General features: G+C 39.2%; 1 protein-coding gene across 1 annotated transcript in view; it reads right to left on the reverse strand.

The window, feature by feature from the left end:
* Positions 1-26,836, reverse strand: part of TM9SF2 (transmembrane 9 superfamily member 2) — a 72,314-nt gene that overhangs the window by 23,020 nt on the left and 22,458 nt on the right. Inside the window, exons 4-10 of the mRNA XM_079778970.1 lie at positions 24,423-24,550; positions 17,455-17,584; positions 16,076-16,200; positions 14,830-14,941; positions 13,396-13,475; positions 12,211-12,319; positions 5,922-6,054 (exon numbers count right to left, since the gene is read on the reverse strand). Of these exons, the coding sequence (XP_079635096.1) occupies positions 5,922-6,054; positions 12,211-12,319; positions 13,396-13,475; positions 14,830-14,941; positions 16,076-16,200; positions 17,455-17,584; positions 24,423-24,550 (817 nt within the window). The remainder of the gene's footprint in view (positions 1-5,921; positions 6,055-12,210; positions 12,320-13,395; positions 13,476-14,829; positions 14,942-16,075; positions 16,201-17,454; positions 17,585-24,422; positions 24,551-26,836) is intronic.

The raw sequence follows: 26,836 nt of genomic DNA on the forward strand, positions 1-26,836 counted from the left end.
CAAACTGGAAAAGAAGTAGTAAAACTGTCATTATTCTCAGATGACATGATATTGTACATAGTAAACCCCAAAGACTCCATACAAAAACTACTGGACTTAATAAATGAATTCAGCTATGTAACAGGATACAAAATTAACACATAGAATCTATGGCTTTTTTATACACCAACTAGAGGCCCGGTGCAGGAAATTCATGCATTCAGTGGGGGGGAGGGGTCCTTCAGCCTGGCCTGCGGTCTCTCACAGTCCAGGAGCCCCGCAATTGATCGCCCTGCAGAGGGAGGTCCCGCCCACCGCTGCCAGCCGGGTAGCCTGGGCCTCCCTCATTGGGGCGATCGTGGAGCCCCCCACCGGTGGCCTGGGCCTCCCTCTGTGGGGTGATGGCGGGGCCCCCCGATCAATCGCATTGCCCCCACCTTGGCGGCGGCTGTCAGTGCTGGGTAGCCGCGGTGCCTGTGGTCATAGCAGTCAGTGCTGGATCGCTGCGGCACCCGCGGCAGTCAGTGCTGGGTCATCACAGTGCCCGCGACCCAGGAGGGACAGAGAGATCAGCAGTTCAGCCCACTCGCCAGTCCCCGCCCACCCGAGCCTGCTGTATGCAGCCTCGTGTTCGGTCGTCCGCTTGGCCGTTTTGGACATTATGGACCCTGGCTCTTTATATATTAGGATAATATTAGGATAATGAACTCACAGAAAGAGAAACTAAAAAAACAATCCCATTTACCATTGCACCAAAAAAGTTGATACCTAGGAATAAACTTAACCAAGGAGGTAAAAGACCTGTACTCGGAAAACTACAGGACATTGAAAAAAGAGATAGAGGAAGATATAAACAAATGGAAGAATATACCATGTTCATTGATTGGTAGAATCAATATCATTAAAATGTCCATACTACCCAAAGCAATTTATAGATTCAATGCAACCCCCACTAAAATACCCAGGACATATTTCACAAACCTAGAATAAACTCTCCAAAAAATTCATATGGAATAAAAAAAGACCCCAAATAGCCACAGCAATCCTGAGAAAGAAGAACAAATTTGGAGGGATCACAATAACAGATATCAAGCTATATTACAAAGCCACTGTTCTCAAAACTGCCTGGTACTGGCACAAGAACAGGCATATAGACCAATGGAGCAGAACAGAGAACCCAGAAATCGATCCAAGCCATTAATACTCAATATTTGACAAAGGAGGCAAGAGCATACAATGGTGTCAAGACAGTCTCTTCAATAAATGGTGCTGGGAAAATTGGTCAGATACATGCAAAAAAATGAAACTAGACCACCAACTTACACCATACACAGAAATAAACTCAAAATGGATAAAAGACTTAAACATAAGATAGGAAACTATAAAAATCTTAGAAGAATCAATAGGCAGCAAAATATCAGACATATGTTGTAGCAATATCTTTACTGATACAGCTCCTAGGGCAATGGAAATTAAGGAGAAAATAAACAAATGGGACTACATGAAAAGAGAAAGATTCTGCAAGCTTTTGAAGAAACCATCAACAAAACAACAAGAAAGCCCACTGTATGGGAGAACATATTTGCCAATGTTATCTCTGATAAGGGTTTAATCTCTAAAATTTACAGGGAACTTAACAAAAAGAAGATAAACAATCCAATCAAAAAATGGGCAAAGACCTAAATAGACACTTTTTGAAAGAAGACATAAGGAAGGCCAAGAGACATATGAAAACATGCTCAAAGTCACTAATCATCCAAGATGCAAATCAAAACAACGAGGTACCTGTCATTCTCACACCTGTCAGAATGGCTATCATCAACAAATCAACAAACAACAAGTGCTGGCGAGGATGTGGAGAAAAAGGAACCCTCATGCACTGCTGGTGGGAATGCAGACTGGTACAGCCACTGTGGAAAACAGTATGGAGTTTTCTCAAAAAAAATTAAAAATGGAACTGCCATTTGACCCAGTAATACCACTTCTAGGAATATATCCTAAGAAAACAGAAACACCAATCAGAAAGGATATATGCACCACTATGTTCATAGCAGCACAATTTACAATAGCTAAAATTTGGAAACAGCCTAAATGTTCATCAGCAGATGAGTGGATTAGAAAACTGTGGTATATCTACACAATGGAATACTATGCTGCTATAAAAAAGAAGGAATCCTTACCATTTGCAACAGCATGGATGGAACTGGAGAGCATTATAATGAAATAAGCCAGTCAGTGAAAGAAAAATACCACATGATCTCACTCACCCTATATAATAAAAGGCTAATACGCAAATAGACCAAATGGCGAAACAATCGAACAACCGGTAGCTATGACGTGCACTGATCACCAGGGGGCGTGTGCGAAACATGATGGGCGTTGGCTGCGGCGGGATGGTGGAGCAGGTGAGCGGGGGTGCCAAACCAAGGTGGGACACCGGGGTCTCTGTCATCAGGGCGAGCCTCCGGTGGTTACTGAAAATTCATTGCTCCTGCATGCCACAGTCCCACCCAGCGCTCGCATCTGCTGCTGGCACGGGCCCTGCTCACACCCACTGATGGCACCAGAGCTGCCGCTCGCACCCACTGCCAGCGCCGGTCCCGCTTGCACCCACAGCCGGCACCACTATTCACATCCACTGCTGGTGCCCATCACCGATCACGATCACTCAGCGCCATCAGCGGGTGTGAGCAGCAGCTGCCAGCCCCGATCGCCCCTGAGGGCTTCTCCACACCCCCCTGCTCCTTAGGGGCGATCGGGGCAGCAACCACCACTTGCACCTGCTGCTGGTGCCAGCCCCAATCGCTCTGTGCCATCAGTGGGTGCGAGTGGGGCTGGTGCCATCAGTGTGTGGGGGTGGTGGCAGCAGGAGCGGGGCTGCCAGCAGACAGGGGACCGGGGGGCTGCAGCAGGAGGGGCCAGGCGGGGGTGCAGAGGATGGGCTGAGACCCACCCCTGTGCCTACCACAGCCTCACAGCCCCCAGTTCCTTTCAAGGTGCATAAATTTGTGCACCTAGTTTATGATAATAAAGAACATTATAAACTGATGAACAAAAATAGATACAGAGGCAGAGAAGCATCGAACAGAATGTCAAACTACAGCAGGAAGGCTGGGGAGGGTTGGGGGGGAGGTAAGAGATCAACCAAAGGACTTGTATGCATGCATATAGGCATAACCAATGGACACAAGACACTGGGGCGGGGGGCGGGGGACGACGACATGAGGGCATGTGCCAGGGAGTAGGGGAGGCTGGGGGAAGGTCAATGGGGGGAAAAGGGAGACATATGTACTACTATTTATATAATACTTTAAACAATAAAATTAAATTAAAAAAAACAAACAAACAGTGGCACATCTATACAACGGAATACTACACTGCTGTAAAAAAGGAACTTTTACCATTTGCAACAGCATGGATGGACCTGGAGAGCATTATGCTAAGTGAAATAAGCCAGTTGGAGAAAGATAAGTATCACATGATCTCACTCATTTGTGGAATATAATGAACAACATGAACTGATGAACAAAAATAGATCCAGAGACAGAGAAACACCAAACAGACCATCAAACCTCAGAGGGAAGGCAGGGGAGGGTTGTGGGGAAGGTGCAAGAGATCAACCAAAGGACTTGTATGCATGCATGCATATTGCATAACCAATAGACACAAACACTGGGGCGGTGGGGGCTTTTCCTGGGGGGTGGGAGTGGCCAGGGAGGGATCAATGGGGAAAAAAGGAGACATATGTAATACTTTAAACAATAAAAAACAACAACAAAAAAAATAATAACATCAATAAAAATATTCCCACTATGAAATATTCTCACTTTTTGTTGGTTTTTAAAGGTCCTCTGGGGTGAAAAAACCTTGTAACATTCAAACATAAGACACAAGACAGAATCTAATCAGAGAATAAAATAGGGAAAAAAGATTTCATAGTAATATTAACTTTTTGAATACAAGTTGCTGAAAGACCTGATCAGACACTTTGGGAAATTCTGGCTCCTACCCTTATTCAGTTGGTTAGTTTTATTTGTTCTTCTCTGTATAACCCTCTCTACTAATAAAAGGCTTCTAACTTTAAGCTAGAACTCAGAAGTTATGACTTGTACAGAAAGTCAAGTAGTTTTCTAATCCCAGGAACAAGAAAGTTCCTGGTATTTCCCCTGAGGTGCACATAACCAAGTACATGTTCATGCACACCTTCTGATCAGCATGGAGGGGGCAAGAGGAGAAATTCATAATCAGCAGGAAAATAGGATAACGTCAGATCTACCAGCTAATATGCACTCCGCCCCCCGGGACTGAGAAATGGACTGTTCTGAGGCTGAAAAGTTCATATTCAAGCTTTTAAGGGAAATGATCCCTATCATTTGCTATCCTAAGCTCTCTGAAACTTTCCTTCCTCACAATTCATTTCCTAGCTAACCCAAACAAAGACCAGACAGTGGCAGAAGGCAGCTCCAAATAAAAATTTAAAGAAGAATTTTACCTTCAAGCATCTATTCTGCTCTAACTCCACCCTGGTTCTCTGGTAGTCTAGTGCTTTCATACTACCTGGCAGTGTCCAGGTATTTCATGACTTGTCCCATCCTACCCTCTTCAGTGTAATATACTTACTAATTGTAGCCCTACCCATAGCAGCTGCATCTCCTTACTAAATAAATACATATATTCTAGTTAATCTTCAAATTAGTCTTCAAACTGAACCTGGAGATGTAAGTCAGTAGTTCATGTTCAGGTGCCAGACATTTCAAAGTGATAATCCTCTTTGTAAAGCACTTATGTAGTTAAAACTTATTTTTTGTTCCTTTTAAAAGGACCTCTGGGGTGAAAAAGCCTTGTAACATTCAAACATGAGAGACAAGACAGAATTTAATCAAAGAATAAAATAGGGAATAAGTAAATCATAAAAATTTGGAATTTTACTAACAGAAAATGACTTTAGTATTAAATATTTATATGCACTGAACATAAGAACAAATGTTCACTGAAAAAATTATTAAAAGGTCAGTGGTTTCTGAATTCTTCTAGTAATATTCATTTGTTACTGTTCATCATTAACAGGCAACATGAAGGAAACATAAAAAAAATAAATGCAAAATTTAGGAAATTCTATTCAAACATTTTTTTCTCTTAAAATTAGGAAAACTGGAGGACCTTGGAAATAAGAGTATCAGAACTACTCCTGTTGCCAATCAATACCTCTAAATTAAGTCTATTTTAAAAAATTGATTGATCTAATTGACAAAAATTAAGTAAAATTCCTGAAGATTTTCAGGTGGCACAGGAGATCCATTCCTCCCCGACCCCGAGGAGGATCTTTCCTGAACACTGCTAGGGAAAGACAGAGGTCTTGCTTCCTAAAATCCTTCCAAGATGAGAAAGGTATACAAAAATCTTCCTGCCCTACTCACTCTTCTTCTTTGGGTCTTTTTCACTGAATGTCTTGGGATCTAATCATACTGCTCCCAGTGAGGCAGAACAGTCAGCCTGCATGACCCTGCTTCCAAGCCACCCAGACTCAGACTCAGATGATGTTTCAGGACCTAGTCATCTCCGGCTGCAGTGCTGCTCTGACAGAGGCTGGACAGAGATATGAAGGGTCAGCTTTTGGGCACAGCTAATCCCACCACCAGTCACGTACAGCCAAAACACAGATTTAAATACCAAAAGGACTCTTAGAGACAGCTAGCCTAGCTACCTCACTTAGAAAAACTGGCTTTCAAGCAATCTATCTATAATTATAAAAGCGTAGTATGCTAATTAGACCTGACGTCCTTCCTTCCGGACAAAGCTGCAGTGGGCGGGGGCCGTGGCAGAGGCCCCCAGCTATGGCAGCAGACGGGGGCCGGGGCCAAGGCCCTTGCACGAATTTCGTGCATTGGGCCTCTAGTTATTTAGAAAAAGTATTTTCTATTTAATTTGCACTTAATACTTACACAGAGTCACAAATGTCATAATTAAAATCTGTGTTCCCGATCCTAGAAAGACTGACAGCAGCATCCCTTTTCTTGGAGGACGGAATATATCACCATGAACTAATTTCCAGCCAAATTCTTCCTGGGCATCCTCCTAAAAAGAAAATGAAATTGTTTGTCATGTGATATCACCAAGACAACTAGACAGTTTATTCACAGTTGAATAGACTGATACAGAAAAATTTTTTAAAACTTACAAATGTTAATATTTATTTCAATTTTGAAATAAAGCTTGAATTATGGAGCTTTACAGTTTTCCTGAATTGTTTTAAAGGAATGCTGTGTGTTATAGTCTACTAATACTATAGTTACAAAGAAATTTTAAAAAGAAATACAAAGATGTTATACCTACCTAGTTCTAGTCTAAGCTTTATGATCCATCTTAATGTTTTAATTTTTAATCACACTCTATCCTTTTCAACCTACAATCATTAATCTCCAAAATAAACTAGATCTCATACCTATTTTGCTGGTACACAACACTTACACACACACTGGGAATTAGACTTTACCTCGTCATTTACGAGGAATGTACAATTTAAGTTTTATTAAAAGTACAAGGGCTCTAAGTGGATTAAATAAAATTATATTTGATACTGGCTTCAAAGTAATTGGGGGTGGGGAAAGAGTAGGTGGGATTCTACAGATAAAACAAAACTGAACATGAGTTGGTAACTGTTGGCCCAGGGTGATGGGTCTACTAATCTCCTTGCCAGTATGAATGTCTGTGTTAAAAGTATGGGCGGAAAAAAAAAAAAAAAAAAAAAAAAAGTATGGGCGGAAATTATATGCATCCCTTCTTTTAGGTGATGTAATACATTAGCTAGACAAGGAACCATTTCTGATTACTTTTTTATTGAACAAGTATACTGAAACATTCAAACAATGTAAGTGAAAGCTAAGTTTCCAATAGAGAGTTAGGTCCCCTTTCTTGGAATAAACAAATGTGACTAGTTTTTATTATTGTTGTAGAGATATTCTACCTATATAGAAACAAATGCATAAATACTTTCTTCTTTCCCCCACAAATGGTAGCATATTATATGCCACTAGTAGTCCTGCACACGAATCCGTGCACCAGTAGCTCACTGCCGCCCTCCAGAAGCTCTCCGCCAGCTGCCCCGCCCTCCTGTAGCTCCCCCCAACCCCCCAGCCCCCCATCATAGCTTGCTGCCTTGCCCCCTCCTGTAGCTCTCCGCTGCCCGCTTGTAGCTCCCTGCCCCACCCTCCTGCTGATCTGTGATCCCGTCGTTACTCGGTCGGTCATTACACTTCACGGCATAACAACCATTTGCATATTACATCTTTATTATATAGGATATTTCATACCTTATCTTTTTAGTCTAATAGTATCATGCAGTGCTGTTCCACATTTGTATATACAGCGTTGCCTTGTTCTTTTTAATGCTTACAAAGTATATTCCACTGAATGAATATTCCATAATTGAAATCTACTATTATAAACAACATATATTCATTGTTTTAAGATAAAAAATAACAATAGTAAAATCCTTTACATCCTGACTAGTTTCTAGAAATGGAACTGTTGGGTCAAATTACATTATAATCTAACATTGCCAAACTGCTTTCCATAACTTACACCAATTTATATTCTTATAAACTGTGCATCAAAGTCCTCATGTCCTCAATCCCCAACACATTATCATATCAAACATTTAAACTTCTGCTAATGTGCCAGGTGAAAAATCTTGCAATGCAGTTTTAATTTGCAGTTCTCTTATAATAAGTGATGTTGTATCTTTTTATATGTTTCAGAACCATTTGTATTTCTTTTTTATAGACTTTTCATGTACCTTGCCCAGTTTCTTACTGGATGGTTGATTGTTTTTAGGATTTCTTTATTTAGGAATTAAACAATTTGTGTTTTTAATAGGTGTTAAAATATTTTTCCATTTAATATTTATCTTTCTACTTAGGTATTTTTTGCTATTCAGATTTTTAAATGTAGCATTTATTTATTTTATGGCTTCTGGCTCTCTGTCATACTTATAAAAATAACCTCACATGTGTAGTACCATTTTATTGTGTCACATTTTCATTTAAATCATTAATTCTTTTTTAAAAAATATTTTTTAAAATATATTTTATTGATTTTTTTACAGAGAGGAAGGGAAAGGGATAGAGAGAAACATCAATGAGAGAGAAACATCGATCAGCTGCCTCCTGCACACCCCCTACTGGGGACGTGCCCGCAACCAAGGTACATGCCCTTGACCGGAATCGAACCTCGGACCTTTCAGTCCGCAGGCCGACGCTCTATCCACTGAACCAAACCGGTTTCGGCTAAATCATTAATTCTTTAAATGTAAGGAATAAAGTTGGTCTTTACCTTATTTATCTCCCCAGATAGCCACTCACTTTATTCAATACTATGTATCCAATCTGTTTTTTAAAATATACTTTTGTTAATCTCCAATTTCAGACTCATATTACTAGATACAGAAAATGTTTTTTTGGAATTTTTTGGTTTACCAATCCTTCTAAATCTCTTTAGCATTGGTTTTTATTCATTTACTAGAGGCCTGATGCACGAAATTCATGCAAGAGTAGGCTTCCTTCCACTGGCTGCCGGCACCGGCTTCCCTCACAGCCCCAGCTTCATCCGGAAGGTCATCTGGAAGGACATACGGAAGGATGTCCTGTCTAATTAGCATATTATGCTTTTACTAGAGGCCCGGTGCACGAAATTCGTGCACGGGGGTCCCTCAGCCCAACCTGCACCCTCTATAATCCAGGAGCTCTCAGAGGATATCCTACTGATGGCTTAGGCCCACGCCCCATGGTTATCTGCTCTCTGCGGGGCCTGGAGGTTTCCCTGCAGCCATGGAGAGGAAGCCCCCATGACCTGCTGTCGCTCTCTGCCTGCTGCCGCCATGTGCCATGTGAAGGAAGCCCCAATGCCCTGCAGTGTGCTCTGTCTGCCGGGCCTGGGGGCTTCCCAGACATGGACACACTAAGGAAGCCCCATGCCCTGTTGTCCAGGCTCTGTCTGCAGGGCCTGGGGGTGTTCCCACCGCCACTGCCCACTAAGGAAGCCCCCAAGCCCTGCTGTCTGGGCTCTGTCTGCCATGTCTGGGGACTTCCCTGCCACTGCCCCACTAAGGAAGCCGCCAGGCCCGGCATGCAGGGCCTGGCGGCTTCCCGGCTGCTGAGATCAGGAAGCTGCCATGCCCTGCTCTGCTGGCACTGGAGTCTTCCCGATCACCCACCGGCTCTGTGTGCGCAGGGCCTGGCGTCCTCCTGATCGCCGAGGCGACCATCGGGAAGACCCCAGGCCCTGCTCCTCCGCCGGCTTTGTGTGCGCAGGCCTGGCGGCTTCCCGCTGCCGCAGCGACCATCGGGAAGACCCCAGGCCCTGCTCCTCCGCCGGCTCCGTGTGTGCAGGGCCTGGCGGCTTCCCGCTGCCGCAGCACTAAGGAAGACGCCATGCCCTGCTCTCAGTGCTCTGTTTGCTGGTGGGACAGGCCAGACACTCCAGCAGCAGGGCTGAGGGAACTGGGCGCCGCCATCTTGTGGGTATGGGGCCGCCATTTTGTCGCGGAGTGATGCCTAATTTGCATATTACTCTATTATTAGATAGGATTATTATAGATTGTGTTTTCTGCTAAAGTAATTCTATAGAAATTCCTGCAGTGAAGGTCTGTTTGTGGTCAACTGTATTTCATCTTTATTTCTGAAAGATAGCTTCTCTGGATATTTAATGCTATGTAAATAATTTCTCTCACCAATTTAAAGATATTCTGTCTTTGAGCTCCTACTGCTAGTTTGTTTATTCTTTGTTGATCCTCTGCCTGATTTTTGTCACAGTTGATCTAGGTGTGGATTTATTTGTATTTAGTCTGCTTGGGATATATTGTTTCCTGTATCTATGGATTCTAATCTTTCATCTGTTCTGTAAACCTATTACTTTTCCATATATTTTATACTCTGTATCTAATAGTTCTAGTATCTGAAATCTTGGGGGGGGGGGGGTGTCTAAATCTGTTGTTTATTATAAATTTTTGTGAATTTCTACTAATAGACCATATTTTGTTGATCTTAAATTGTGAGAATCCTGTAGCTAAATTTGGAAAACTTTCCTTCAGAGAATTTCTACTTGAATCTGCCAAGAATCAAAAGGCACTTACAAAGCTAGCATCATTTTGCCCTCCCTACTCCCCTTCAAGAAGCCAGGCTTAATTTAATGTAGGAGAAGACTGAGGTTCAGCTCCCTCACTAATGACCTAAGATTTAGTTTCTCAATTGATTAAAGACTTTATATAAGCATTGCCTTCAAGGAGAACTTTGACCTCCCATGCTTGTGTTGCTTCCTGCTCTGGACTCAGTGCACTTTTCTGGAAGGGGGCGTAGCGCAGTGGGGGGAGTCCTTAGATACGTTTCTTGCCTACCTCGAGCTCACCATGCGCCAACAAATGTGGTACATAAAGGACTGACTAGTTTATTCATTTATTCAACAAATATTTATTCAGCACCAATTATATGCTCAGAACTGTTCAAAACACCAGTGATACTACAGTGAGTGTAACAGAAAAATCCCCGTTTTCATGAGTATGTGTTCTCATTGGGAAGATAGACAGTAAGTAAACAAAATATGTAGTACATTAGATGGTGGAAGTGCTATAGAAAAAAATCAGGAAGTATGGATATGTATGTGGGGTGGAGAACATGGGAAGATCATATTTCAGTAAAGACTTGAAGGAGGTAAGGAAACCAGACATGTAAATATTTGAGGGATGAACATTTGAGGTATAGAGAAAAGCAATGATCCTTCCGGACTATTGTAAAGACTCTGGCTTTCACTCTGAGTAAAATGGAAAGCCACTAAAGGGTTGTGATCAGGAGTAAATGATCTGATTTATGTTTGAACAGATTTGCTCTGACTGCTACAGCAAGACACTGGAGGTAGGAAAAGAATGGAAGGAGGGTTGCCCTGACCTGTATCCCATGGCACACTTCTGATTAAATTAACCCTTTCCACTGTTTTTTCTCTCGATTCCTTTATTCTAATGCTAACCGTGTCGAGTCACACTCGACATCCGAGTGCAAAAGGTTAAGAAAATGCCACTAACTCAGTGATTATTTGGAAATGCCAATTATGAACAAAGTATCTTGAAGTTATTTTAATAAAATATGTAATAAAACAATAAAAAATCATGAGAAAGGATTATAGAATAGAGGTGCTAAAAAGCTTATAAACATTAACATGTTCTTTTCTAATTAGAAGATGACAGAAAGGTTAAGAGGGAAGGCTAAGAGGCTGGGGAAGAGAAAACAAGAAAAATCTGAGTTTTTTTGTATTTATGACAAGTCACTGTGGTTCTTATGGAAATTTTGTTAAATAGCTGTTATAAATGAAAAGCTATAAAATGTATAACATTATGCAACTTAAAATGTTTGAGAATAAATGAGGACGGGACAGTAAGTTACTTTGAATATACCAAAAGGTAGAAATGATAAAGGTTCAATTAAAATAAATTTTAAAAATTAAATATACACACAAATAAAAATTTGGGAGTTATTTCATTCAACTTTGCTGTTTCACACACTGAGTGTATGCTGGGAATGGAGTATCTGAAAGACCTGACAGCATATAAGTTAAAAAGAGGACAGAACCAGCTGTCACCTACATTCTGCACCAAAATACTGACACAGATGAGGCTGTGAACAGTTCAGTTCTCTATGCTGTGGTGAGTGACTTTCTAGAAAATGCAAATTCTTAACGATCATTTTCTTATTTGAAAATGTGAATTCAGGATAACTTTTGAGAAGAATCCTATATAATAAAGAGCTAATATGCTAATAGTTGTGATGCCCTCATGCCGTAACAACCATTCAGCAGGAGGCTGCGTGCAAGGCGGGGTGGAACTGCCACATTGCTCCAGAGACAGGGCAGAAGGGGGGAGGTGCCCAGAGAAGGTGGGTGTCAAGGCTGGGCAGTGGGCAGGTGGGCGAGGTGTGCACAGGTGGGCAGGGCCGCGCTTTCGCACACTGGGCTTCTAATGTTTTAAAAGCACATTCTACCTAAAGTTATTATTTAAAACCTTTCCATATTGGGGGAACCATTTTGCAAAATACGTAATTATTGAGCCACTATTCTGATCGCCTGAAATTAATACAAAATAATACTGAATATAAACTGTAATTGAAAAATTAAAAAAAATCAAACCTTTCCCAAGAAAATATAAAGACATTTCTTGGAACAGAAGAATGGTTCAAATGTTTCACTCACCGTAGAATCCATCTGATTATATCTGGCAATATCTTTATGCAGTGTCCGTAGCATAATCATAGCAACCATTCCAGACAAGAAGAGGACAATGACCAGGGAATTCATAATGCTGTAGAAAAACACGTCAGGATTAATCTGTATCTTAATCTTTGCAACAGTGAAACTCCTTTTTAAGTTGTTTACTAAATAACATTAGTACAGTATTTTTCAAAATAAAAATTTTACCTAAAATTCAACAAATTTAATGAACTGTATTCTGCTATGTGTCCTTCCAGTGTATACATAACTTTGTACACTTATAACATAGTTTTGTGGTCTGCTGAGAACTAGAATTTTTTTCCCCATGGTCAGCATCCTATATAATAAGAGAGGAATATGCTAATTATCCATTACGCCGTGAGGCGTAACGACTGGATCACGGATCTGCAGGAGAGTGGGGCAGTAAACTACAAGCGGGTGGTGGAGAACTACAGGAGGGGGCAGGGCAGCAAGCAAGTGGGAGGCGGAGAGCTACAGGAGGGGGCAGGGCAGCAAGCTATGGGGGGACAGGGGGAGATACAGGAGGGCGGGGCAGCAGGCAGAGAGCTACAGGAGGGAGGCAGCGACCTACTGGCACCCGGATTCGTGTGCAGGTCTACTAGTTATTAAATAACTAGGGTGCCCAAATCAGTGCAACACAAGCTGTAAGAATCAACAAAGGACTGATGGACTGATCTGTTTCTCAAGAAATTTAGCGAAGAACAAATTTACTCAGTAAATTAATGAATGTCAAAGGATAGTTAGCAAAGTAGAAAAAGGAGAGTAATAGCACCATGAACAGTTTTCTAGATAAAAGTTTTGAGTCACTCTTTTAAGAGAGAATAAATAGTCATAACAATAGCAGTAGCTTGTTTATTGAGCACTCTTCCTTTCCAGGTAAGGTGCTCAAATGCTCTGTTTCATTATTTCCTTTAACCCTTAGAACAGTCCCATGAGGCAGCTATTTCTAGATTAAGAAATGGACTCTGGAAAATGGAGTGACCTGGTCTGACTCATAACCAGTAACTTAAATCCAGGATTGAACCCATCTCTGATTTAAAAGGTCAGACTTTTGAATAACTGAGGAGAATTAGAGTGAATCAGATGTTTAAAGGAACAAAGAGTAGAATAAGTATAGAGCAGAAAGCAGATTAATTATAGTCTTACCTAAACCACTGAATGTGGGTATGAGGCATAGATTCCAGAATATAGTCCCATCTAGATGCCCACCTGATCTCTTTATCTTCCTACAGGGATTAAAAACAAAACAAAACTCTTTAAATAAGCATTTGCTGACAAAATATATTAAGAATTCCCAAATTTCCATTCTCAGCTTGACCTTCCATTCAACCAACAAATGTAATTTCTTATTATCATAATTTGGGTTAGATATGAGATTCAGGGAGTTTCAATTTACTTAAGTCTCAGGAAAATCAGGATGAGATTAAATAGTAAATAAAAAATAATAAGAGTTCCTACAGGTACCTACTTACTTGTACTTTTCCAAAATCTTGCTTTAAATTTTAAATAGTAAGGGTGTATTTTAGATGTTAAAATTTAGGGCTATATTTAATTTTTTTTTCCAGAAAATTGAGTGGAATAACTTATTTGCTTTGACGCCATCTATCTACGCCTATAAGACACTTAAGTAGACCAAATTATAACCTAGGCACACTGAACATCTGGCAGTTGTCACCCACACGGAGCTCTTAATACCTAGAAAGAAATATATACTGTTTATTATACTAGGCTTACAAAATTACACACTATATGGGGATAGTAAATGTCACAACTAAACTGGATTGCCAAAATAGTTTATTAAAAATAGGGGTGGAATATTGCCTAAGATCCTCATAAAATAAACTTTTACTTTCCTCCTAAAAAACTTCTCCATTAATGAAAACACTCCCCCCTTGAATTCCCTAAGAACCTATATAGATCATCTACCATCAGGAAATTTTTAATTTAAGTTTACTACAGGCCCAGTGCACGAAATACATGCACGGGTAGAGTCCCTAGGCCTGTCCCTGATCAGGGACAATCAGGGCCTCCGGCTGCCGGCCAGGGCCTCTCTTCACTGGCTGCCGGCTGTTGGCAGGGGCCTATCTTCCCTGGCTGCCAGCTGCCTGCTGGGGCCTTCCTTCATTCCAAGCCACCCCGTGGTGGTCAGCGCACATCATAGTGAGCGATTGAACTCCCAGTCTTCCAGTCAAACTCCCAAGGGGACACTTTCCATATTAGCCTTTTATATAGATACTCAAACCCAGATTTAAAAATGGTGTTTTTCCCAAATGCTTGTAGCATATATCTTTGACAATTTCACACCAACTTCTAAGCCTATTTTCTACCTTTTGCTTTATATGTATCTCTTATGGCTTAATTAATCGGACTCAATTCTCCAAGTTGCTATGCTTCTCATTTAAATGAAGACTTAGTTTTGAGTGTGATTATATTGCCTGGTGCACTGATAAACTATTCCACAAATCAGCTCATTAAAAGCTTATATATTTGACAAATTTAATCATTAATATTTTAATTAGTTTAAGTAGTATGAATTTAAAATCAATTTCTAAGTTACATCAAAAATAAAAACAAACTCACCTTGAAGCTAACAGAGTAAGTATAGGCAATTTTGATCTCCCCAGAGGCCTTGTTACTTATATCCATGGGGGTTTTAGAGCAGTCTGGTTTATCTATATTGGTATGTTTGAAACTGTGGGAAGAAACATTTTGGAAAGATGCTGATAAAGTACAGTTTCAAAAAATGGGGTAAAGGTTAGAGATTTTGTAAATATTTCATAATGCTGAAAATCAAACATGAAATTATTCATGTCACATTTAATAGTATAAAACATTTACTTCACTCAGATAATGGGCTTAGTTATAAGAATGGATACAGCCCTAACCAGTCTGGCTCAGTGGATAGAGCATCGGCCTGTGGACTGAAGGGTCCCGGTTTCGATTCCCGGTCAAGGGCATGTACCTTGGTTGCGGGCACATCCCCAGTAGGGGGTGTGCAGGAGGCAGCTGATCAATGTTTCTCTCTCATCAATGTTTCTAACTCTCTATCCCTCTCCCTTCCTCTCTGTGAAAAATCAATAAAATATATTTTTAAAAAAAGAATGGATACAAATTATTACTCAAAATTAGGAACAAACTTTTGAAAACACTATACTTGAAAAGCATTAAATAATCTTAAACAATCAATCAAAGAAACAAACAATGAGGGAGTTTAAATTAACTGCCATCTTATTATGGGGTGCATTTCTTTACCACCAGTGAAAATGGCTAATTCAATTGGTGGTGGTGGGGATGTTCCTGGAAAAAATGGAATACTCAATCAAAAAAACCTCACAAATAACTAATAGGTACTTTAACACTAAAAAATTGACAAGCTAAAAAGATGCCCTTTTAATGACTTGTCATATACTGGCATCTAACACTGCATGGAGACTTTCAAAATGACAGCACTAATCAGCTCATCTAGGCCTCTGATGAGAGGTCAAGCTGCAAATATTTGAAGCAATGCTTTTCCATAGTAAAGGGAACTCTGTTCCAAACACCTCACATTTTCCATTCCAACCTGACATGGAAAAGTCAAAACTTCCTGACTTAAAAACAAAACAAAAAAGCACTTTGGCTTGACCACTTGACCGCTGACAAAAAAAACCCCTGGAACTCAGTAACAAATCATGCCAAAGGGAGTTTTAGTAAAATCAATCCTGAAATGCCAGATTATATGCTAGAATACTGATTAAGGGAAAAGTTAATAAGGCCTCCTGAAATATTTAGTCTTTGTGTCTAAATTTCACTTATATTTAATTACTTGTTATGTTTGTAAAGTTACCTTTTTGGTTCAAGTTTAGCAGCCACTAATCTTGCTCCCATGGACCCAGTTTCAACAACGTGGTAGTGTATTTTTATGTCAACGTGGTTGAAGATGTAAAATGTATCTCTTTCATGGAAATCTGACTGTGGAACAGAATTTAAAGTTAAAGGTAGAAACTGGCTATATAAGAGTTAAAACATAAAAATTAGTCACAACAACTAGGAACATTTACGCTTAGGCAGGATATTAATCCTTCCCAATAAAAATATTTCAGTTTTAAGCTTAAACTCTTTATAAGCCAAACTAATTGGCAGAGGTACAAATTACATTTCTTTAATGTTTTAATTCTTACATAAAACTTAATAAGTGCTTGTTATAAAGGATACATCTAATATTGTCTAGGTTTTCACAATATAACTTACAAAATAAATTTTAAAATATTACATTTTAAGTGTGCTAAAACTTAAACATTTTAACACTTTTCCTCCATGGAAGTTTATAACTTCAGTCTAAACTAATAACCTAAATTATTCCAGTGTCTCTGGTCAACTCTCACTAAAGTGTTCACTGATATAACCAATTTCATGACCAAGCTCATGCTAACTTCTAACAAGTCATATTCATTAAGAGATTAAATCAGGGTGACCTGATTACACAAAATTTAATTTAATATACATCTCCAATAATTTTAATTACTTTCTATATTGATGTCTTCACTTTATTATGACCTCAAAGACAGATACCTTTTAAAAAAGGTGTAAAATCCAACTTTTGCAACACATAGACTTAAATTTGCAATACAAATTTCATGGATTTACATTGAGATCTTTTTGGCACTACATTATCTATACATTTTTATACATAAGATTTATGAATCTAACTTTTAACAGAATCAGAACGGACAAAGTCCTAGCCCTCTGCACGTAACACACACTAAGTAAATGCTGAACTAAATCTGAATTATTTTTGTTCCAGAGTTAAATTTACACACTGTTAATCTGACTTCGGTTTAAGATCTAAGTAGTTGTAATTCAGAACATCTGAACTGCACTCATTTGATGAGTATAACAATTAGGTCTGGGTAAAGAATGAATCTTTCTACCAAAAACCATATTTTAAAAAGAAGCATAGAGCCCAGGTGATGTGGCTCAGCTGGTTGAGCTTTGTTCCATGCACCAGGAACATGGTTCGATTTGTGGTCAGGGCACATGCCTGGGTTTTGAGCTCGATCCCCAATAAGGGGTGTGCAGGAGGCAGTGCATCAATGTTTCTCTCTCACTGATGTGTGTGTGTGTGTGTGTGTGTGTGTGTGTGTGTGTGTGTGTCTCCCTTCTTCTCTCTGAAATCAATAAAAACGTATTTTAAACAGAAGCATAGCATTTTTATCACAAACTTACATTAATAACACAGGCATCTTTAGCACGGCCTTTATCTGTAATGTAACAGCCAATAGGAAATCCAGGATTACAGTACTTCTGACCATCTTCGACATCATAACACCATGTTACAGGCATATTATCCACAATCCTACACACAGAAATAAAAATCAAGTTAGTAATAACTAAAAATAACTAAGAATTACTGCCCAAATATGTCATCACTTCATAAAAGTTAATGAAATGTGGTATTTCATAAGTAATAGCATTATGCCAATATTTGATATACTGTAGTGAAGAAAAAAAAGTTTATAGTTGAAACTATAAATGTACATAGGAGAGGAAGTTTAATTAATTGATTTACTGCAATTGCTAATTTAACAATATCCTTATTTAGACACCTAAGTATAATGGTCTTTTAGCAGAACACTTACAAGCTTACTAAATAGATGCAAAGCAATATATCTAGTTCCTCAGGAAAAATTTATGGAACAGAATAGAAGCAAATGTCTTTTATTACTCAGGCAATTCAATAAAAAGGAAAAGAATATAATTGCAAGATATGGGAAAATATTTAACTTAAGAGCCAGGTGGAAAAGTGAAAAATATAGTATTTCTAAAACTGCGTAAATCCAACTTATGTCTAAAAGAAATGCTGCGATAAAGCTACAGAAACAGATCCTTCAAGTTCTATAGTGAAAAAGAACTTTTTAAACAAAAAATGATAAAAATAAAGAATAAAGTTCTGTAGCATTGTGTAACTAACTACATTAAAGTCCGAACATGTGGTCCCCTATGCCCAGAACACACTGCAGGATACAAATAAAAAAATTACTGAAAATATACTAGCTGTATTACAGTCATAAGACAACACTCCAGGGCATGTTTTATTTGTTAATTAATGTATGCCGTAGGAAATAAAATTATGATTTTATATTTCCCCCAAGGTGAACATTAATGATCTAATAAAACATGTCTGGTCACATTTAAATGCTATTTAATAGTACCCAATGTACCAAGTTTTAAAATCACCTATACTATTAAGTTGCTTATTATTATAACCAGCAGGCTAGTGGTTTCCATGAAAAAACACACACACAAAAAAAAACACACTATAAAATATTAGAAGCATGAAAGCAATGCTTATAAATAATTCAGATTTTTCTGAAGGCCTAAATAATCAGTTAATTGCCTTAATTTTTTAGAGGATGAAGTTCAATCAATGAACATATACTACCAACATATTAAATATTAGAGGCCCAGTGCATGAATTGGTACAGGTGGGGTCCCTCGGCCTGGCTGGTGATTGCAGCCAATCAGGGTGGCAGAAGGTTGGCCAGGGGGAGGGGCCACGGGAGGTTGGCCAGCTGGGGGGAGGGGCCATGGGAGGTTCCAATCCGGGCCATCGGGGCCGGCCAGCCGGGGGGGGGGGGGGGGGGGGGGGGGATAGGGGCCACAGGAGGTTGGCTGGCCACGAGGAGGGGCCAAAGGTGGTTAACCAGCTAGAGAGGCCGCAGGAGGTTGGCTGTGGGAGCACAATGACCACCAGGGGGCAGCTCCTGTGTTAAGTGCACGTAATAGCGACCGGTTGACCAGTTGTTTGGTCGCTTAGGCTTTTATATATATACTAGAGGCCCAGTGCGCACGAAATCGTGCATGGTTAGGGTCCCTAGGCTTAGCCTGGCCTCCGCCGCCCTGCGACGCTACGTGAAGCTCCCTGCCCTGGGACGCTCCGCAAAGGTTGCTGCTGCCCCTGCGAAGGTCGCCGCTGGACGCTCCATGAAACTCCCCCCGCCCTGCAACTGCTCTGCAAAACTTCCCTGCCCTGCGACTGCTTCGCGAAACTCGCTGCTGCCTGGGTGACTGCTCCACTAAGCTCACAGCCACCCCACAAAACAGCCCACCACCACCGCTCAACAGTCCCCAGTCCCGCCCCACCACCAGCCCCCCATTATGGTGAGTTGCTCGGGGGCTGGGGGAGAGGGGGAACCTAGAGGTGCTCCATGCACTTCATGGTGACCGCGCCTATTCGGTCATGACGCCGCCTAGCTCTTTATATATATTAGGATATAATATCTTTAAGCTGTCATATCAGAGAAAGTACCACATAAAAATTATAGTGCTAGTTACATAAAAAGAAATTAAGTGGCATTTTAGGTTTTTAAAAAAGCAAACATCCTATATTAATCATTTATCTAATAACCTGACACAATAAACCTTTCCCTGGTAATAGGAAGCATTAAAAAACAAACAAAATACAACTAACTCTTGGAAATAAATGTAAAAAAATTAAAGAGTATCATTTTCAATTACTGCCTTGCTTGCTAAGTTAGGGAGTAGTAGTTATTTGAATTTATAAAACAAAAAAATATTAATATCATATTTTCAATCTCATAATGAAAAAGAGAGTAAGGAGAGGACTCAAAAGGATAAAGGTTGAATAACTGGTCCAATTATTTTACCATTAAGGACTCCTTTCCATTATTTCCCTCTATCCTTCATGGATTCCATTTGAAATACTTCTATCAATCAAACTTCATTTATCAATAACTCATTTTTCTAAATAAATTCCCAGAATTTCTGAGAATGGAATAACCTATGTTGCTAAAATACATTCAGAAAATTGCAACCAAAAGCAAAGAAAGGTGGCATCTAATTTATTCTATGTGATTCCAACCTGAGTAAATTTACATTACTCATTAGATTTTTAAATTGTAAAAATAGCACATCATTCTCCTTTGCTAGCTTGGTGGGTTCCAGGATTGAAATTCACTAGACTAAAAATCTTCAAAGACTTTTCTGTCAAAGAAGCTACAGTCCAGTGGTTCTATGATACTAAGAAAACTTAAGTACTCTGATAGCTAAAGAATTATACTTTTATAAATAAGTGTCACAAAGTTTTGGAAACTTAGGCAAGAAGTATAATTACAAACCAAGTAGAATATAGCTGAAAGGAGTTCAAGTGTCTAGTGCTAGTATCAAAACACTATCTCTGTCTTTCCCCCTGCCTTCCACTCTGTCTAAAAATCAATGGAAAAAATATCCTCGGGCGAGGATTAACAAAAACAAACAAACAAACAAACAAACAAGACAATATGGTTAAAATGTTATGGGGGAAAAGAATGGTTCATTCATGTCATGGAATGCTATACAACTATGACAAGAATGAGGTAGATACAGATCCTTAGATGTGTTTTACACGAAAAAATGCCCATATTTTCTTATATGAAATGAGCAAGTTGCAAAATAATGTGTATAATATTTTGGTTGTGTTATTTTAAAAATGTACACACCCTTTCATATACCTGCATATGTATAGAAAACCTGGAAGCATACATAAGAAATAATAGTGCTACCTCTGGAGAACATAATTAAAGAAGCTGAAGGTGATAGAAGACTTTATTTTTTATTTAATACTAGAGGCCTGGTGCACGACATTCATGTACTGGGGAGGGGGGGTTCCTCAGCCCGGCCTGCAACCTCTTGCAATCTGGGACATGGAGGGGTCCTTAGCGCTGCCACGGAGGTGAGAAAGGCTCCCACCACTGCTGCTGCGCTCGCCAGCCGAGAGCCCGATTTCTGGCTGAGTGGCACTTCCCCTGTAGGAGCACACTGACCACCAGGGGGCAGTTCCTGCGTTGAGTATCTGTCCCCTGGTGGTCAGTGCATGTCATAGCGACCAGTTGTTCCACCGTTAAGTCGATTTGCATATTAGCCTTTTATTATATAGGATTTTTCTGTACTGTTTATGTTTTTTTCACAGACATATATTTATTGCTTTATAATTTAGAAAATGATTATGCTCTTCCCAAAATGTCTGAGTGCAAAGGTTAACAAGATGCACTGCATTCACAATAAAATTCCATAATAGAACACTATACTTTTTAAAGTCTTTCAGATTTTTAAAGGCTCATGCTTTTTTATCTCTTTCAATTCTATAATCTATACTCAAAATCAAATTACATAGTACAAACTTTCTGAAGTAAGTCAAGGACAGATATACTCAACCTATAGTTCAAATAAATTCATCAAAGTGAATTAACATTTTCCAAGTATGTAATGAACTGATTTAAGGACTAAAGCCCACTGCCTAAATTATCAGACTGTATATTGTGATATGGATTAGATTTTTTTGTCAATGGATTCAGACTTGAAATCATAAACTTTTCAGATACAGCTACAAAATCACTATTCATTAGCACTTTTCCAGTTGTTGCTTTTTAAGGCAGGATAGTTTAAGTTTGCAACTGATAAACCTATCACAAATTGTTTAATAAACTGTACTAACAAATGTTTTCTAACTTTGTAAACTATTTTAAGTTATTTATTCTTGTTATTAAGCATCCTGGCATCAAAATAGTACCTATGTTAACTGCATCATAAACTAGTTAAAAATATTTCTAAGTACATTACTGAGGAAGTTACTGAAGAGCTGCTTCTATTACCTTTAGGCGAAAGACTCTATCTAGATAGTATTCTCAGAACAGAGGATAGAAGAGATAGCTAAAAATCACCTTAAGAGTCATTCTTTCATTTGATCAACAAATGAGCAACTTTGGAGAAAATAGAGGTGAATGGGGCTAACACATAAACGTTAAGAACTGAGCCTTAAATAGGATTTTAAATGTTGTAAAGAACAATTTGAAGCAGAGAAACACTAAGGGAAATTTCAATTACTTATGAACAAATAAACAAATGTACTCCAAGTTGCATCAATTCAGCAATTAAGTAATAGTCTCACCTTAGCTTAGAGGGAAAAAGCTCTTGGCTTACCAGAGACCAAAGAAATGAGGAGACAGAGGAGACTTTCAAGTTCCTGTTTACACTAAGTTTCAGATGAGAATGAATCTGACACCAGTACAATATGCAAATTTCCTTCCTTCTAACAGAAGGAATCCCCCTAATCACAGACTAGTACATGAATAGACATGTGACCCAAGGTTGCCCCTCCCTATGACTTTTTGTTCTATGTATATGGAAAGGAAGATGGAAAAGAACTGAGAGGGCAAGAGGGAATGAGTGGCTCCAATGATATTATTTGAGCCACAGGATCTGATCATGTCCAAACTGAGATCAATGGTTCCTAACCTACCTGGGTGTAGACAAATGGGTCAATCTGAGATACTGATAGGACAAACATTCAAGAGGAAGTGCATGAAGATAGTCACTGTGTTCACCACCTCCAGCACATTATACTTTTTAAAAAATATATTTTTATTGATTTCAGAGAAGGAGCGAGAGTTAGAAACATCAGTGATGACAGAGAATCAGTGATCAGTTGCCTCCAGCAGGCCCCACACCGGGGATTGAGCCCACAACCTAGGCATGTGCCCTGACTGGGAATCGAACTGCAACCTACTGGTTCATAGGTCGACACTCAACCACTGAGCCACGCTGGCTGGGCTATCCTTATTAGAAGAGGCAAAACATATAAACCGTGAATGCACATATAATAACATGACTAGAACAGGGGTGGGGAATGTCCGAATCTCTGGCCATATAAGGCCTGCAAAATCATTTGGTCTAGCCCTGCCAAGGCATTAGGGGTGAATTAAATGTTTGACCAAATATATGCAGGCTAATTTTTAAGTTGATAATTTTGTATGGGCCGAGAATGATGTTATAAATATTCAAATGGCCCTTGGCAGAAAAGAGGTTCCCCAACCCTGATCTAGAAGAATAACAATAGTTACACTTAAAACTGGATTTTGATAGTTTGATAAGTAAATACTACTTTATAGAAGCAGAAAAGTTTTTTAAATGCTTTTTTATTACAACACAAACTGGTAAAAACCTTGTTAATGTTACACCATGTTTATTAAATAAAAAATAGGTTACATAAAATAGAAGTATTTTATTTGAAGTAGATGTTATTTATCAAACATCAAACAAAAGTTAAATTTTGTTTTTCAATGGTCTTTTTCATGTTGTACAAGCATAAAATAACAGTATTTTTCTAGAAGACTGACCCGGGTACTTTCCCCAAAGCATAAATATGTTCCTATTAACTATCTATAATAATAAAAGCATAACATGCTAATTAGACCGAACTGAACAACCTTCCGGAGGTCATTCCGGATGTCCTTCCGGATGAAGCCGTGGCAGCGGGGGGCTGAGGCAAAGGTGGTTAGGGGTGATCAGGCAGGCAGGCAAGCAGTTGGGGCGATCAGGCAGGCAGGCAGAGTGATTAGGGGTAATTAGGCAGGCAGGCAGAATGGTTATGGATGATCAGGCAGGCAGACAAGCAGTTAGGGATGATCAGGCAGGCAGGCAAGCAGTTAGGGATGATCAGGCAAGCAGGCGAGTGGTTAAGGGTGATCAGGCAAGCAGAAGAGTGGTTAGGGGCGATCAGGCAGGCAGGAGAGTGGTTAGGAGCCAGCAGTCCTGGATTTCGAGAGGGATGTCTGATTGCCGGTTTAGGCCTGATGCAGTATAGAGCCTAAACCTGCAGTCGGACATCCTCCGAGGGGTCCCGGATTGTGAGAGGGTGCAGGCTGGGCTGAGGGACCCCCCTCTCCCCGTGTATGAATTTCGTTCACCGGGCCTCTAATCTATAATAATAAAAGTGTAATATGCTAATTAGACCGGATGTCCTTCCGGATGACCTTCCAGATGAAGCCAAGGCTGCAAGGGAAGCCCGGGTCCCAGGTGCCAGAGGGAAGCCAGTGCCGGCAGCCGGGCGAAGGAAGGCCTACTCTTGTGTGAATTTTGTGCATCGGGCCTCTAGTATATGAATAAAAGAAATGCTCTATGTACCAAAACAAGTACTAGATATAAAAGTGATCTAAGCACAAAAAGTAATACATTAAGCTGTCAACCTCAGCAATCCTCTTGCAAGAAAAAGTCACTATTTCACGTTAATACTAATAACAAAAAAAAGGAAATCAATTAATTTGCTTTTATAGTCAATAAAGTAATTTATACATTCAGTAAAACAAGTTTCATCTTGAAAAGGAAAAAGTCAAAAGTCCAAAATCTCCATGTCTTACCAGTGATGTTGATAATTCAGTAGCATGCTTTTTTTCAAGAATTCTAACTTTTGTTTGTCTTCAGCTTTCTCTGTATGGTATGTTTTTGTACAAACAAGCTTACAGGTCTCCTTCTTATTAAATGTAAACTGTATTAAAATAAAATGGAAAGAAAATTAAGTAAAAATATCCAGATCCTTCACACCTATATGATAAAGTACTGGTCTCATTAATTAAGTGCATTAATATATTGATAACAAACATTTTAAAATTTGTCATAGCTCAATCAGATTTAAAGTCACTCTTACTGTTTTTCCAAAACTTATCATCTAACCAATTTCATTCCAATAAATACAATTAAAATTTTTTAAAAATTAGAAAAAATAAGCCCAGCCAACGTGGCTCAATGGTTGAGGGTCGACCTATGAACCAGGAGGTCATGGTTTGATTCCCATGCCTAGTTGCAGGCTCGATCCCCAGTGTGGGATGTGGAGGAGGCAACCAATCAATGATTCCTCATCACTGATGTTTCTCTCTCTCTTCCCCTCTCTTTTCCTCTCTAAAAATCAATAAAAATATTTTTAAAAATTAGAAAAAATAAAAATATATTTTTATTTTGATAACTAACAGTTTTTTATTTTTTTGATCACTTTAATCAATCCACCTTCTAAATATAAACAAGTCTTAGAAGGCAAAAAACAAACAAAATAAAACAAACAAACAAAAAAACCCTACATGTAGAAGAAAATGAACATCAGTCTCTCCAGAGTAATGTCTCCTGACAATATTTTGGAAATTATGGATTTGAAGGCTTTCTAGGAATAAGCAGACAAGTGTTTATGTCCCTATATTCATTTTGGTGGATGTTTGTTATCCCCCTTATAGCTAGGTAATGGGAGATTCAGCAGTGAATAACATGGACTGTGATGTTAAAGTTACATTTGGATGTCTACTAATAAACTCAGAGTAGACATGATTTTTTTACTCACATTTGAAATTGTCAACTTTCAGGATCTTATTTAATAATAAAACTGAAACAAATAGTAAGGTTGAAAAAATCGGTAATTTTTTAAACCAAAGTTTAAAAACCAAAGATTCCTCCAATTTGGGAGTCTAGAATTTCATGTGTGTAAAAATAATGACATTCACAACACATTATATAATGTAGGTTTATTTTATTAAGACCCATTTATGTCTTAATTTAAAAAATATCCTTCCTGGTATTCTAAAGGCTGTAATTTACTAAATTAGATATATATAGCCCCTAATTGTGTACCTTTTAATAAATTTGAACTTCAAAAAACACCTGCATATGTTTCACTTCTAAGTAGTCCATTCTTTTGTACATCATTTATTAAAATGCTTAAACCAGTTTCTGTGCATTTGCTGACAAATGAATGTTCCAAATGTGGCCCACTGCTGCCACCTATCAGCCAAGAGTTTTGCTCTGGAGGCATTGCCATTTCTGTAAGTACAGCAATATTTATGCAATTACTTAATATTTTTAACATTATATAAACCTTACAGGTTTCTTTTTAAAGGGGAGAGATTTAAAAACAACTAAAGGATTAGAGAAATAGGTATCAACCTTAAATTAAGCAGAAATAGACATATTAAAAGTGGCAAATCTTACACCTCAATCCAATGCTCACTGGGTTTAGGCAAGTCAATTGTGTGTTCAATTGTGAAAGAAAACAACACACCTGAAAAATGACATTTAATCATAATAATAAACACTTATTACCTCATGTAATCCAACAATCCTAAGAGGAAGTCTCCTTACTGAATCCTCATCATCCTGATCCATCAACATGGAGTGCCCTAAGGCTCAGTCATTGGGATTCTTCTCTTCACTATCTATACCTATTCCCTTGGGAATTTTTTTAAGTCCTGGTTTTAAATACCATCGATACACTGATGATTCTCAAATATACGAACTAGCCTAAACCCCCTCCTCCAAAATCCAGACACATATATTCAACTGTCAACATCCCTACTTACCATGTCCAAAACTAACTCTTCCCCATTCCCCCCCAAACCTGCTCTTTCCACAGACATTCCCATCTATACCCCACATCACATCCCTCAGCAAATTCTGAGGGCCTAACCTTCAAAATATAGCCAGTTTCTGAGATTCTGATCACTATATAACCCTTCTCCCTGTACCTCCATAGTCTGAGCCATTATCAGGTCATATATATCTTAATGACTGCAAGAGTTCTAAGGGGTCTCCTGGCTTCTCTCCCCTCCCACGGTCCATTCTCAACACAGCAACCCTAGTGATTTCATTGAATCTAAGCTGACTCAAAACTCTCCAATGCTAACCAGCTCACTCAGATGTAGAGCCAAAGTCTTTATAGTGGCCTATCAGTCACTATATAATGTGGTCCTTTTACTTCTTTGCTGTCATATCCTATTCTCTATCTTGCTCACCT

This window comes from Cnephaeus nilssonii, assembly GCF_951640355.1.
Source record: "Cnephaeus nilssonii genome assembly, chromosome: 8".
In the NCBI taxonomy this organism is placed as follows: Eukaryota; Metazoa; Chordata; class Mammalia; order Chiroptera; family Vespertilionidae; genus Cnephaeus; species Cnephaeus nilssonii.